The following is a 15048-nucleotide window of genomic DNA, read 5'->3' on the forward strand; positions in this document are numbered from 1 at the left end:
TGTGAAAAGGGTTTTACTGAGCTTCGAAGGCCACGTTGGTGTGGCAGTGGTGAGGGTTTGGTCAGGTGCAGCTGACTGAGGAGGGGGACGTGGAGTGGGGGAGCAACTGGGGCTCTGAGTGGAATATTGATGCATGAAAACACACTGGAGTCAAGTGTTCTCCAGCAGGGCCGCCTGGTACAACACATGAGGCAGCCGCACATTACGTGACCTGTAACACGGTGAACGAGAGAAGACCGCAGTGAAAGAAAAGCATGTGATTGATTCATACATTTATTCATAACCATGTACAAATTGTATTCCGGTGGTACAAAGCTGTTGTAAGACTACAGTGCTCACCCTCCTGTTGTGTTTATTGCAGTAAAAAAAGGAAATACCAGCATGAGCGAGAGTCAAGAGGTACTTTGGCAAATATAAATTATGTGAGAAGAAGGCAAGTGGAGATCTTCAGCGATGTGAGGGGAGAAAACGGCGCAAAAGTTTCAATGAGTGGCTTCTGTCACACCCATTAAAAAAAAAAAGAATAAAATCCATAAAAAATATTTTATTTTAAACAACACACATTTAAAACAAGTGGACAGAGGAAGAGTCGTAGTTTTCTTCCTTTCTTCATCATTACACAAACTGCCAGGTACAGACTCACAGCATGTAAGGATATTTCACGTGTGTGTGTGTGCGTGTGTGCGTGTGTGTGTGTGCGTGCCTAGTGTATATATGAAATAAACTGCATTTTACATAATGTGTGAGCTCATGTTTGAAAATATTTATAGATTCCATTCATATCTTTGAACTGTAACCATGTTTCTACCACCGACTCAAGTGACAAAACAGGTAGGGCACCGGGAGGGGGGGGGGGGGCGAGACTATATGATAACGTTTGGCAAAAACCATTGTGGTTGCAGAGGAGGACGTGGGTGAGCGGCGAGTCAATGTGACACAGCCTGTGAATATTTCTCCATATGTCCTTGTCTTTGTTCAGCTTTCAGGGTGAGACACCAAATCTCTGTGCTCATAAACCATACCCCAGACTGTACAGGAGGGAGGGGGGGTTATGGAGGAGACTGGGCGAGCAAGCGAGTAACAGAACAGGAGACAAAAGAGAGCAAAAGTGGAATTGTATGGTGGAGAAGTGAGATGACTTCATAGGAGAGAGAGAGAGAGAGAGAGAGAGAGAGAGAGAGAGAGAGAGAGAGAGAGAGAGAGAGAGAGCGAGGGAGAAAGAGAAAGAGAAAGAGAGAGAGAGAGAGAGAGAAAGTGAGGGAGAAAGAGACAGAGACAGAGAGAGAGAGAGATGGGCTTGTGGTTGCAGTGTATGATAGTCTCTGGATGACAATGGTGAACAGTTGGGTTGCGTTGGGGAAGTCAGAGAGAGTAAAGATGGGAATAAAGGAGGACAGAGGACAGAGCTAGACTCCACTTCTGCCCTATTGTCTCATTTCAGAGGTATTGTTGTAGAAAGTGCAGCAGCATTATCTCGTAGTGCTCTCCAGACTCAGGGCAGCGAATACTGTGTCGCTCGTTGGGGTAGACCTGGAACATTTAAAAACAGGGTAAGGACACTTTTAAAAAGTGACACTTTCAGTATAAAATCCTGAAATTGAATTATTTATTTTTATTTAACCGCAATTAAACATTACAATGGCCCAAGCCATTGCAGTCAGACATGAGTACACATTCTTGGAGTGTCTTTTCAGGTGATATGCGTTGCTAACCTGAAGCTGGTAGGGCTTCCCAGCACGGATTATCTGTGACACGAGGAAATTGGTGTGGAAAAAGTGCACATTCTCATCTAGAAATCCGTGAAGAATCAGCAAACGATTGGGTCTGGAATGACAACGATTACATGATGACAATACGATACACAATTAGGGGGTCTGGAATGACAACGATTACATGATGACAATACGATACACAATTAGGGCTGGGCGATATGGTCAAAAATGTTATCAAGATTACAAATGTTCATATCAGTCGCTATAGATCACGGTAAGTATAAAATTATAATTTCTGACGAATACTTGCAAAATATTAGGTAGGTCAATTGTGTGTTTTACCTCCTTTTGAAATATTGCTTTTTTGTAACTGTTTTATCCCCCAGTCCAAAACACAACAATATGACAATAGGATGTCATACTGTTCAACACTAAGATACACGGTTCAGTTCTTAAAGTTTTATGTTGTCCAAGATTGGGGAATGAGACTCCCCATTCCTTCATGATTAATAAAAGGAAAGTCCTCATGGGTTCTAAGAAATGTATAGAAATCTGAAATACAGCAGCCGCAGGGCTTCAAAAACTCTCTAGTTTGAAATTAGCTTTCAAGAGCAGCGCTCCAACATGTCGTCTGTCCGGCCCTCAGGCTCCTCTCGGCCTCGAAAGACTTGATTTAGCCTGCCACCTCAAACATTCATCATATCATTTCTGGTATATATCTGATGATGGCTGCCAAAAATCTGTACCAATTGTTTTGTCGGTACAAGAGGCTTAAAGTCCATGACTCACATTTTAGGTCCAAAAGAATGAGAACGATCACCTGAGATGCAAATATTTGGTGAAAGAAAGGGCATCGCTGCATGAAAAAAAAGAACTGTCTTGGGCGTACCCGTCAGATTGACTTTTAAAGAAGATAAATGTCATGATAAAACATGTACAAAAATCTATGCGGTTACACAGGACATGCCGTGAGGTTAAAAACAGATCCAACACAAACACACGCGTTTGCCAAGTCGTTAAAAAGGTGTGTGTGTCTGTGTCTGTTTGTACTGACTCGCTGGGCAGCTTGTCCACATGCAGGGCCACAGATCCTTCCTCGTAGCCCTGCTGGTTGTTCTCAGGCACATCCATGTAACGCTCGGTGTAGCCGGTGTCGTAGGCCATCCACACGGTCACCGGGGCACCTGCGATAGCCAGCTGCCCGAGAAAACACAATATAGTCAGATACAAATGGATGTAAAACTATGGAGAAGTGACACTTTATGGGAGAGGAGAACGGTAGTTTAAGATTTTCTGAATATGTTGCAGCCAAATTATAATATTATAACTAGGATGAATAAAACACATAATCTCGTCAGCACAGGGATGCGTCTGCAGATACCCTCGCTGGATTGAGGCTGTTAGTATCACACTGTAGCGCTGTCCAACACAGACACCATGTGGATGTAAGAGGCAACTGCACCTCCAGTTCAGAAGGAAGACTTCATACATCAATGAAGCAGTGATAAGTAATTCTCTGTGCATTACAGAGATGCAAACTGTAGCATGCTCTCTTATTTCTGCATGAAGGAGACAGCGGAGACTGCTCACTGATAGAAAGCTTGAACGATAAACGGAGGGCTGAAGGGGGCGAAAGAGGCCTCCTCACCTTGAAGACATTGGGTCGTTGGATGAGGCCCATGAGTGAGAGAAAGCCCCCGTAGGACCAGCCGTGGATAGCAACACGGCTCAGGTCCACAAAGTTAAACTTTTCCGCCACATACTGCAGCCCCTCCACTTGGTCCTCGATCTCCACCTGACCCTGGAGACGCAACGGCAAAATCACGTTACATTGATGACTTTCTATATCCCTTTGAGTCTGTTTAAGCGACAATGCTTTTATATAACTATCTGACTCTTTACTTTACCATTTTGTTTTTCAGTGCTCCTTCAAACTCAAGGCCCCTCTGACAGGAACCTCTCCCATCGATGACGACCACAGCGTAGCCCAGGGAGGCTAGCGTGTTCAGACGGAGGTACTTCATCCCTTTGAATGAGTTGTTCACCAGCTGCACCTGAAAACACACACACCCAAAATATCAAAGCTTTTTATTCTATTTACAAAGTAATACAGGTTTAAAACCCCATCAAGATCTCTTGAGGAATAACGCAAAATGATCAGATCACGGACTCAGGCGAGAATAGAGCGGAAAAAGCGGCATACCTGTGGGCCTCCATACACGAAGAGAACAGTCGGGTGTTTCCTGCCAGGCTGCAGGTTGTGAGGCTTGTATACCATCCCGTAAAGTTGGAAGCCGGACTTCCCAGGAAAGTCAAAAATCTCAGGTGGATTGTAATCTCCCGGGCAACCTGGAGGACACATTAACACATGTAGACGTTAGGTTAGCAAAACCTACCAGGGATTTTAGGTAAACACCTGGTGGAATTTCATCTAAATCAAACATCCTTCAATCAATCATAAACAACAATAAACTCTGAGACAAAGTGCTCGTGATGACGTGCGCGCCTGAGCCGCACATTATCCGTTTTACAGTCAAAATTGTCTGGAGGATGCCATTGTGGTTCAAACTCGCCGTCCTTATCTAATCAAAGCCAGACCTCAAAATAACCCATAGACTCTTCTCTATTGATGCTTCCAGGAATAAAAGCCACTGATAGGCGGCTAGCCTTTACACTTGGCCACACTGCTCTCTAAGAGAATAATTAATGAGATCACCATTTGTGTAAATACAATGTGTGCATACTGAATCAGAATCAAATCTCATTTACAGATTTGTTTAAAAAAAAAAAATGAATTTATCATAGATGGCAACAGAACTGAAATAACACGAACATTTTTGTTCAGTTATTGCTCTGCAAGTTAACTAAAGAAACTGTAAAAAACATTCACTTTCCAGTGAGTTAGACAACCAGGTGCTCAGAGACATTTTAAATAAGGATCTGGTATTTGAGACATTTGCCTTTAGCACAAAATAGTTTTTTAACTATCTCAAACTAGCATTTTCTTGATGGAACAAGTTACTTCTTCATTGGGGGATTACAGTTTGTGTTTCTGTGTAGACACTCTACAGACAAGGCAATGTGTTGTGTTTTTGTTAGTATCACATCCTGTTTACCTGGCGATTCCATCATGCTGGCCCAGAACTCAGGTACCATGTGTAGAGGGTCACCTTCTGAACCGGTCAGTTTGTAGACATGAACACATGGAGGCGTACTCACGTTACTGTAGTGGCTGACGAAAAAGTCAAAGTTCTGCAGAGTGACAGAGGGGAGAGAGGTGTAAAACAAAAACAGAGGTGTAAAGAATTCTGGACCAAACAGAGCAACTCTGTACAAGTACAGTGAAGGAACTGGAATCCTACAAGGACATGGGATGCTACAGTGCGAGGATCGCTGTTATAAGGCCCAACATGTGCCAGTCAGCGTAGAACTCTACTGAAAGCCGCGAACATTAATCCCATGTACTGGAGTCTATCCAACCAATCCTGTCTTTCACAGCTTTTCCTTAGGTTTCTAACGTATTTCCATTGTCCTCAAGCGGGTGAAGTGGTCTCTTGATCTGCTGAGATCTATTTCAAATCCTCCATCTGCTTTACTCACACTAAACCACAATCTGCATATTGTGTAACACTGAGTTCTATTATAAATCACTGCTGAGAAATATGTTTTGCCCGCAAGGGGAAAAAAATAACTTGCAAACAAAGGACAATCTGTAAGAAAGTGTTAAAACAGGCTGGCTGAAAGGTGAAGGGCTTTACCTTACTAACAGAGCAGCTATGAGAGAAGCCAGGCTTGGTTAGTCTGACTACATCTCCAGGGGAGTCGTAGCTGACCACGTAGAGATGGTGCTCCAGAGGAGTGTCTCTGGTGCCCTGGAAGTAAACCAACCTTGCTGCCTCGTTCACCCAGATCTACGGAGAGAGGGAGAATAGACAAATGAAAGGTAAATCTTACAACATTCTTCATATGAACTGACTTATTAAATTCTTAAATTCTCTTCATGTTTTTCAGTCCTGGATATGTTTTAATGCTGAACACTAGTGAAAGAAAACCATAAACTGTTCAGTCATTGTTTTGTCTAGCACATTGGTTTTGAATCAGTTTTACCACACTGGTATTTATTTTTTCATAGTTCCCCAGTTTAAGTAGACAAGAGGCAAGAAGAGAAGGTGGCTCCAACAGAAGATATTCTGTGTCAGCAGATTAACCGTTTGCAGACTTTAGACTACGAAGCACAAGTCCTTCATCTGATGTACTGTAGATGTAAGCACCCTCAACTTCAAACTGAGAATCAGGGTTTCATTTCAAAACCAGAGTACAGCTACTAATCTTAAAAGGTATGAATATTATAAATCCAACGCTGTGGCATTTAATCTTACCTTGGAACCGTGTCTTGCCAAGACTTCCCATTCTCCACTGGTCAATGTCATCTCCTCCTTGATTGCACATTTGAAGTCTCCTGCAAAAATAAAGATAACGGAATCAACATGCTCCTTGACATACCAAAAACATAAACCCTGACGGTTGAGTTCAGATGAGATAAAATAGCATTAGCTTTAAAAACAAAGAACAACATACAGCCACAGGATCTTTTGACAGAGATCAATTGAAATAAACACAAGAGCATCTCCTCATCTCTTACCCTCTATGTGTTGGTCGTCCTCTGTCCAATGGTAGCAGCCCGGTTGTAACAGGGATGTGATTTTATACAGGTGGCTGAAACCAGTTTTAGACTCATTCACCCAAATAAAAGTAAATTCATCTTCTGTCGTTTGAATAAAGGGGAAGAATATATCATGAACCTGTGGGAGGAAAAAGGGGGAATAGTTAGCCACTCTACTGAACACTTACAGCAGAATAAAACTCACAACAATAACAATCATTAAGTAGAAACAGGACAAACAGGGAATCACTAGGGCTGTCGTGGTATTGATACATACGTGTACACACACACACACACACACACACACACACACACACACACACACACACACACACACACACACACACACACACACACACACACACACACACACACACACACACACACACACACACACACACACACACACACACACACACACTTTAATATGTACAACGTGTGCTGGGTATGCATCATCCCTCCGATACTTTTTGGCCATGAAATAATGGCGTAATGGCGGTATTTCAATAACCGCGGCAGCCCTAGCAACCACAGAGTGTGAATGTGAAGTGTGAAAAGATTTACATTAATCCAGACATCAGTGGTCTCTTCATAGATTATGTATGGCTGTGTGTTACTGGGCACGGCCTCCAGACTCTCCTGCCTCTGAGCCGGGTCTTCTGTGACAGGGACGAAGAGGGCTGGAGGCAGCAGGACCAGTTGTAGTTTCCTCTGGCTGCGGTCCAGAAGTACCGCCCAGCCACTAGGGGACCACAGAGAAAAGCCAAGCTCAAATGATTGCTTTGTTCTTTAAGTAACCTTTTATAATTGATTATGGAAACAAATGCCTCATTAGACAATAACCGTAGGCATCTTTCCATTTGATATAAATTTAAATGCCAAAGAGAATATTATCTACAGGTGTCACTCTTCATGTCTCAGTATCATGCTTTATCTTCTCGTGGTTAATCTTGAGAAAGACAGCGTCCCAGAGTCAACAACAACGTCAGGGTCTTGATGGAGACACTCACTATTTGCCATCACTCGTCCATCCCACTCTGGCGATGTATTCCGTCCCAGGAAACAAGGAATTGAAGGGTGCGGCAAGTTCTTTATCTTGTGTGCTCACAATCTGTCAGTACAACAATGACACACACACATTAGGGACATCTAATAATCACGCTGGAGAAGAAAGAAAAGATTATGAAAGACTCACTCTTCCTTGATTGTCTGTCTTGATCTCTGCCAGTTTAAGGGTGGCCTGGGGATTTTTGCTTCCTGTCAATAATAAAGACAAAGGAAAATATAAATGATAGAAACCATTCACTGCTCCAAGCGTGGGTGGGAACAGTATGCAGAACTATACCAACCTGTACGAGGATATCTGTATGCGTCTGCTTTCCGCTCCTCCAGTGCTGGAGAGGGAACGTGAATAATCTCTACTTCCGTCTCATCCACCTCTTCGTACAGAAGATGCACTGTTTTACCTCCATTAGAGTCTGACCCGGGGAGAAAATGTTGTATTTAAGGAGAGTGTATACAGAAAATAGTGCATAAAACTGGCTGTCTTATTATCATAATCCTTGTGTATATGAATAACTTGGTGATCTAAGATTCTAAGTGCCGACCTTCGACTGCTGAGGGACTCCACCAGTAGCCAGTGAAACGGTCAAACTCCTCCTGGATGACAAATGTTGCTACACCTGCGGACTTCGGGTCCTCCTTCACATTATCCACACCTTTAAAAACAACAAATAAATTAGGACAATAAAAACTCAAATCTGCGTGATTTTACTGGTATAGTGGTCAAATATAGATTATATGATTCTGTACAATTACAACTTGAACATGAATTATTTGTAATGCGATTTTTCAAATGAAACCCAGCAGCTTTAGACCTTTGTGGCAATAGGTGAGTCTTCTTTCCTCGCCAGTCTTAATGTTGGCAATCCACAAGTCGTTGTTGTTGATGAAGGCTATAAAGTCAGGGTCTCCGGGGCAGACTTTGGGGTCCATGCGGGTCCCTGAGCACTGGGTCTTGATCTCCACAGGCTTTAAAGGAGTAGACTGCTAAAACCAAAAGACACAATCTTAGTCATGGGGGAGACAGAAGTGGGACATTGGATCCAGAGATAGAAGGGGGAGGTACTTGCATGATGACAGTATTTATTTTCTCTGACATGAAATGTGCCGTCAGGTACAACTTTAAGATTTCTCCAAACTGAGCAAGAAGTGTTGCCACTGAAAGCTTTCTCACCTGCTGGTGTTCATAGCTTTGTTTGTGTAATACAGAACGAGTAGACCTGTTGTACAATAATGCTTTACCCAAAACACATCAATTCTTCTAATCTTATCTCTTCTGCACAATCTCTGAGTAAAGATGTATACACAAATGTCTCACTTCATTGGTGTTTTTTAATGTAATAGTAATAGCTGTTGAATAAACATTAACCTTTTTTTTATACCAATCTTGCAATATTCTTCCCAAGTTTGTTGACTCCAATAGTTGTTAAAGACATCAAAGGCAGGGATGAGGCACCAACTAAATCACATCCCTAAAACTATGCATCAAATACAGTGAAATATACTGTGTACGGTTTGATGACACATTAGAATTCATCCTCCTCACTTAGTAAATGATTTAGAAAGAATTTGAGAAACACCATGAGACAGCGATTTTAAAAGGTATCAAAGTTACAAAAGTCACAAACACAACACTCAAGTCCCACATTTTAGACGGCCCTTGAGGCGCAACTCTCACATTAAAACATCCCTTAAAACAACCTTGATCAGTATCCCTGATTTAAGCCAACTGCATATTGTTAAGATGACCAGAAATCACAGGTTAAGGATCATTAACTGACACAAGCAGAACATACATTTTTTTTTTTTTAAATTGCCACCGAACTGCTCTCGCACTTCTCTGATGTCTTTAGTTTCATACAACACATTTACCAGAAATGTGTCATTCAAGGTCAACACACATGGATCAACAATATCTGGTAAGGGTACAAAACCCGGGGGGCAGCAGTGTACTCACAATGAAGCCATTGTTGCCTCCATCCTGACAGTAGAAGAGGCTATTGCTGGCCTGGAAGAGGAACAGGCCCGTCTGAGCATGGTAGTCATAGGAGGTGATGCCAAATGCTCCCAAACGTTTACGCTCTCTCAGCAACTCCTCCTCTCGAGAGTAGGCACCCTGGTGAGGTGTAGCCTTAGACGAACAGACACAAAAGAAGAAAAATTCTAACATTTCTGATATAACGAAGATATTATTATATATAAGATGTCAAATTACTGCATAAAGGTCGTACAAGCCAGGCGGTCCTCTCATAGTTTCTACCATGGTTGCCTAATCCTTTGAGTTTCAAACATAAAACGCAATACTGCTTTGACACATCAGCTTGTGCTGTTTGGTACTGGCACAAAAAGGAAGAGAAAGGGAATTCACCTGGAAGTGATCCAGCATCTGTTTCCATGACAACACTAAGAGGGCCTCTTTACGAATCTTCTTGGGGATTTCTGAGTAGAGTAATGAATTCTCTCTGCTCCCATAAGGCATTCCTGGTTAAGCACATAGAAAAGCAACAAAGACAACAAAGAGGGGGACTTTAAAATTGTGACTGTTTCAATGTCATGAGGCAATCATTTCCTGCTGCCTAGAGCAGCAAAACACTACCAGGGTCAAGTTAAAGGAGTACTAAGAGAGTATACAGAAAATACGAATCATAATTGGATAGTGGGGACTTTGTGCAGCAGCATCATTAAGCTTACCGAGGTAGTACAACCGGTGGGAGTGAGGTCCATTCTCATCCTTCTTCTGCACAAACTGGAAGTCATGGGGGGCCTTGTTGGCGATCATGCCCGAGTATTTCCTGCTACAGTGGATAATGTCACGAAGGCCCTCCCAAGAGTGTTTCTCCACAAAGAACTGAGATGGGACGTCCTCCATCTCCACCACCTCCGTACTGTCCGAAAGGCCGTCCACAGCCGTCATGCTCACGGTCACACAGCTGGATGTGGACATCAGAAACATCTGATAAGAGGTGGAAACACCCAGACACACCTGCACTCATTCAATAGAATTGGTTAAAACATGATTCTTCATCCGTCTTCCTAAACAAAGCAGTTAAAGGGAGATGTAACATGAACCCGAGGCGTCATACCATACCTTTTCCAGATACCCTCTTTATTGTCACAAAGTTTGACCCTCTTGCCTCTATGCATTCACCGGTCAACGTGCCTCACTCTGATTCTGTAACCTGTGAACAAAGACCAGAAACAAAAAAAATGTCAGCATTTCTAAACAGAAAAAAAAAATCTAACCATGGAATTCCGTATGACGCTGGGTATGGAGATCATTTTGAAGGCACGCACTAGTCTTCTTTCTTGATAAGACTTTCTTGACTGAGGGACAATTTTAAATTATTATTTTTGTCTTCAAACCACATCACGGTGATGGGAAATGAGGAAGAGTAAAAACATAAATCATTCATAAAGCTCCACTTTGAAGACACGTGTAAACTCGCAGCTATGGGTGTTTGTGCCAGTAAAGGATCATAATTCATGTTAAACAACTGTCGTCTACAACTGCACTAACCCAGGAGAAGTCCGGGGTTTAGGGAATACCCCACGTGCCTTCCTTTATAATCCCTGGTGGCTGCAGGATCAGTATGATGTAAACAACAGTGGTGGGAAAAATCACTCCCTTTCTTGTGTTGGCGAGGCACCTAAAGTCTGTGTCGAAGAAACACTGACTGACAACAAAAACACAAACAAGCAAACAGTTCAGACACAGGGGAGAGGAGTATACCAGCGGACTGATGGAAGATCTGAAATCTCCAAAATCTAGATCCGGGGAAGTGAAACTGTAATACTGGTCTGGGTGTCTTCTGCTATTAAAATTTTTTTAAAAATTAAAAAATCTCCCCTGAACATTAAACTTCAGCTTAACGTGGTCACTGTGGAATCATGTGAGAAATGTCAAAATGGAAATAATCACTCAGCGACTAATAAGGTTAAACACAGAAAGGCCCCGGATGGTTCAGCTGGATGTATTTGAGAGCCTCGGCGAGCTATTATTGTCAGGGTGGGGAACAAGTGGGGTGAAGAATAAAGTCATGACATCGTGAATGTTAACAGTTAGCTAGCCTACAATAGAGCTTTGTTCTCGGATTTCAACTATTCACTCACACCGGGGGAAAACACCGGCAAATACATGTCTGCTAACACTTCTGACGGCACTCCTGTTACATTCGACAATAATTAACGGAAGCCAAACTTGAACGACAGTGACAGTTATGAAACCGTGTCCGTTCCTTTGATGTATTTTGTCTACATTTTGACATGACAGCCCTCTTCTGTCAATTTCGCTTTTAAGCTAACCAGCTACATACCGCTAACCTAGCTAGATAATGCTATCTAGCCGCTAGCTAGTGGTTTCTGGTATTCCATTGGGGGGAGGGGGGGGGCGACGACGATTGACGCTTAGAAGATCGTCTTTATCAAACAATCTAATATTTAAGAAAATACATACCAAACTGGCCACTGTTTCTTTAACCCGGCTCTAGACAGTGTTAGCTTTGTGTCAGTACACAGATCGTGCAGCTGCTAAAGGTTGTATCCATGGCCCAGAGCGGCCACACAAAATATAACTGGCTTTCAGATCGGAACGCGGAACCTTCATTGTAGCAGGAATACATACCGGGAGGATTTCAGGGATGCACCGCTGCTCATATGAGGCGTCAGCGAGGGTCAGTGCTGCGCAGGATGTGGCAGGATGGATCATAACCGATGACCGACTCGTGTACGTCATGCTCTGGTCCCGTCAATGTAATTACCTCTATCCAGGTTAACAACCGAAAAGCAAGGCCATTGTAGGATACATGTACATAGCTCAAACCAACTGTAAATTTTAATCAACTGCACAATGTTTTATTTATTCTAAAACCTGCCCAAGTCTTTGTGTTGTTACAGAGATGAAAATCACCTGTACTGAATGTGACTGTCATAACTAAAAATACATTACCACCCACTTTATTTTTTTTAAAGCCACCCTGTCAACAACACCTCATTAGGTTAAAAACTAAAGTTTTAAGAGAACACCTAGTTCAAAATTCATTTTGAAATATTTTTTGAAGAAAGCAAACCAGAGGATTTGTGTGGAGCACCCAGTTTTTTTTATTTATACAAAGAATACAGCCATTCTACTTCAGAGGGATGAAACGAGAAGAGTGTGTGGCTCCAATACCAGGGCGACCGTGCTTGACTGGCTTGTAAGTGATGGAGAACTCGCCCAAGTAGTGACCGCACATCTCAGGCTGTGGAGGGAAAACAACATTATATAAGTACCAAAACCAATGCAGTCGTAAAACACTAAAATAACACAACATAGAAGTAGCAAATGGTAATGTTGAGGACTAGTGAGAATTTTATTAGTGTATAGTTGATCAAAAGTTAGAAAGAAATTAAGCAACTGATAAGACTTTCAACATTCACCGTGGTTCTTTATAATTTAGACAGATTAAAATGGTGTTTATCTCAAACTAGCCGGGATGAGTTTGGATCAATGTGCTTTGGAAGTTGTAAAACAAGACAGGCAATGTTTTTGACAGTACTTCCATTATTCTTCAGTATCCTGCATCATTAATAACAAAACCATGGTGTTGTCACATTTGTATTACATGGCCTTGAGTGTTCTGCAAACAGCAGTTTTGAAGCTTTTGACATTTTTAAAGTGGGAATATTTCAGTGAAATGGATGGGTGAGAAGTCTATGATTGAGAAAACTTTGCAAAAGAACAATAAAGACACTAAAACAGGGAGGATTCATTTAGAATTTGCCAAAAATGTCAACATCAATCAACCTGATCCATTTCATTAATTTTTCCCCTCAGATTTATAGTTCTACATTGATGGAACTGCATCTAAGCAGCAGTTATTGCCTAATTTGTATGGAATGAGATTTACATGCCAGGTCCACATTGTAACTTGAAAAACAAGTGCTGACAAGAGCACTCTGAGCAGCAAGAGAAGCCATATTTCTTGGACTAATCAGGGCTTTGTTTGAAAAGGATTTATCCTAATCCAATTGCTCTGAACAGACTGATGTCCATTTTGCATTAACCCCAGTGTCTATAAATGACACGCATCTTCGAAAAATGACGAAATAAGAATATGGATATGAAAAACATGGTGCCCCATACAGGATAATGTTTCAAAATGTACAGTCTCGCTCCCACCTAACCAGTTGCACCTCACCTTGATTTCAACCTGGTTGAAAGTTTTGCCGTTGTACACGCCAACCATGGAGCCGACCATCTCAGGCAGGATGACCATGTCCCTCAGGTGGGTCTTCACCACCTCTGGTTTCTCCATGGGGGGAGCCTCCTTCTTGGCCTTGCGCAGGCGCTTCAGGAGGGACTGCTGCTTGCGGCGCAGACCGCGGTTCAGCCTCCTCCTCTGGCGGGCGCAGTACAGCTGCATCAGCTGCTCACTACAGAGGGCAAGACGACAGTGATGTCAATCAAACACGCAACTCTTTAACTACATTTAAGTCACTTTTGATTTTGAAATTCACAAGATCAACCATTTTGAATTGGACAAGTTAAATGAAAATAAGGAATAGTGGAGAAATGCATCATCAGGAACAGAAAAGGTCAGATTTACCTGCTGACAAAGTAAAGATAGTCAGATTTTTATATAACTCACTACAAAACACAATAAAAACATTCCCTTCCGATATTTAGAGTTATGGCACAAGCACATGTCGAAACCTGAAATCATTTCTGTGAGGACATGCACATATTATTAAAAATACTGTATTCAGTCAGAAACTCTGAATCTTGCTAAAACTTAAATCTATTTCAGAAAACCAAAAGGCCATTTTACAGCCAGTTAGGCTACAGCACTGTAGCTCGAGCTGTCCACGGGGCATCATCAGCTGTTACACTTACTAGGACATGTCCAGAAGCTGGTCCAGGTCCACACCCCTGAAGGTGAACTTCCTGAAGGTACGCTTCTTCTTGATCTCGGTATCTGCCTGGAAGAGACAGACATGGTTCCTGGTAAATACGTAGCTAGCACAGTTAGCATTCATTCCCGTGTTAAAAATGTATATAATGTTTAGCCCATGACTGCGATGTGGCAATGATAAAAAGTTATAGGTCAATTTATTACGTCGCGCATGATCACTAGAGGGATTTTACAAAAGGCAGGTCGCATTTAATTTCTAGTCCGGGCTACGTAGAACCACCGGGTTAGCTTAGCCATAGCTCGGGCTAATACAGAGCCTACAAACATATTCATCTGATATTCTGTGCCACGATTTCCCTCTGTAAAGTCAGTGCACGTGTGTTACTGTCGGGTGACATATCCAGATATCTTAATTATTTTCTACAGAGCTCAGATGTTTGTAGATTGTAGTTTAACGAGCGTCACGATCGTTTAGGTACCTACCATCTTGCCTGATGTTCCGGTAGGAAAAGAACGGCGCAAAGTCCCGGCAGCCCTGATATCGCGCGATTTGAGGACACGACATCCGGTGGTGTCTTCCGGTGTCAGTCCCCTCTATGACCAGCAGGTGGTGGTGTTGCATTACAACTCCAGTTTATGACCATTTTCGAGTTTCTACCAACGTGTCGCTTTTCTAAGTGATCGTTTCTGTAAATTTGAGTTTGACCTTCTACATATCAGG

General features: G+C 42.4%; 2 protein-coding genes across 7 annotated transcripts; both read right to left on the reverse strand.

Moving 5' to 3' along the window:
* Positions 1-255: 255 nt before the first annotated feature.
* On the reverse strand, positions 256-12046 carry LOC118311116 (dipeptidyl peptidase 9-like). 6 transcript variants are annotated; one of them, XM_035634678.2, is made up of 22 exons: positions 11891-12043; positions 10955-11111; positions 10526-10616; positions 10129-10367; positions 9806-9918; positions 9395-9568; positions 8253-8424; positions 7983-8093; positions 7725-7853; positions 7571-7632; positions 7386-7486; positions 6940-7117; positions 6355-6514; positions 6092-6171; positions 5471-5623; positions 4829-4964; positions 3916-4061; positions 3620-3766; positions 3361-3513; positions 2767-2909; positions 1713-1824; positions 256-1530 (listed from the first exon to the last, which is right to left on the reverse strand). In XM_035634678.2, exons 3-22 carry the CDS (start codon positions 10579-10581, stop codon positions 1438-1440), a joined length of 2658 nt encoding a protein of 885 aa, XP_035490571.2. In that variant the 5' UTR covers positions 10582-10616; positions 10955-11111; positions 11891-12043; the 3' UTR covers positions 256-1437. The 6 variants fall into 6 exon arrangements, with proteins under 6 accessions (XP_035490571.2, XP_047188040.1, XP_047188041.1 ...); XM_047332084.1 differs by lacking the exon at positions 11891-12043 and adding an exon at positions 11548-11652; XM_047332085.1 differs by lacking the exon at positions 10955-11111 and having other exon boundaries at positions 8253-8421; positions 11891-12046.
* Positions 12047-12510: 464 nt separating this feature from the next.
* On the reverse strand, positions 12511-14894 carry rps15 (ribosomal protein S15). Its single transcript, XM_035634679.1, has 4 exons — positions 14811-14894; positions 14309-14394; positions 13614-13848; positions 12511-12674 (listed from the first exon to the last, which is right to left on the reverse strand). Exons 1-4 carry the CDS (start codon positions 14811-14813, stop codon positions 12561-12563), a joined length of 438 nt encoding a protein of 145 aa, XP_035490572.1. The 5' UTR covers positions 14814-14894; the 3' UTR covers positions 12511-12560.
* Positions 14895-15048: the final 154 nt, after the last annotated feature.

The sequence above is a fragment of the Scophthalmus maximus genome, chromosome 5 (assembly GCF_022379125.1).
Source record: "Scophthalmus maximus strain ysfricsl-2021 chromosome 5, ASM2237912v1, whole genome shotgun sequence".
Taxonomy (NCBI): domain Eukaryota; kingdom Metazoa; phylum Chordata; class Actinopteri; order Pleuronectiformes; family Scophthalmidae; genus Scophthalmus; species Scophthalmus maximus.

Bases quoted from the DNA above. Each gene is read 5' to 3' on its own strand.
- LOC118311116 (XM_047332083.1), bottom strand. From the start codon at position 10,581: ATGCATAGAGGCAAGAGGGTCAAACTTTGTGACAATAAAGAGGGTATC. The intron at 6,172-6,354 runs GTAAGAGATGAG...TTATTTTTGCAG, and splicing joins GGACGACCAACACATAGAGG to GAGACTTCAAATGTGCAATC. The intron at 5,624-6,091 runs GTAAGATTAAAT...CTCTCTCCGTAG, and splicing joins TGGCAAGACACGGTTCCAAG to ATCTGGGTGAACGAGGCAGC.
- rps15 (XM_035634679.1), bottom strand. The intron at 13,849-14,308 runs GTAAGTGTAACA...TGCCCTCTGTAG, and splicing joins CAGCTTCTGGACATGTCCTA to TGAGCAGCTGATGCAGCTGT. The intron at 12,675-13,613 runs GTGAGGTGCAAC...TTCCCTCCACAG, and splicing joins TCAACCAGGTTGAAATCAAG to CCTGAGATGTGCGGTCACTA.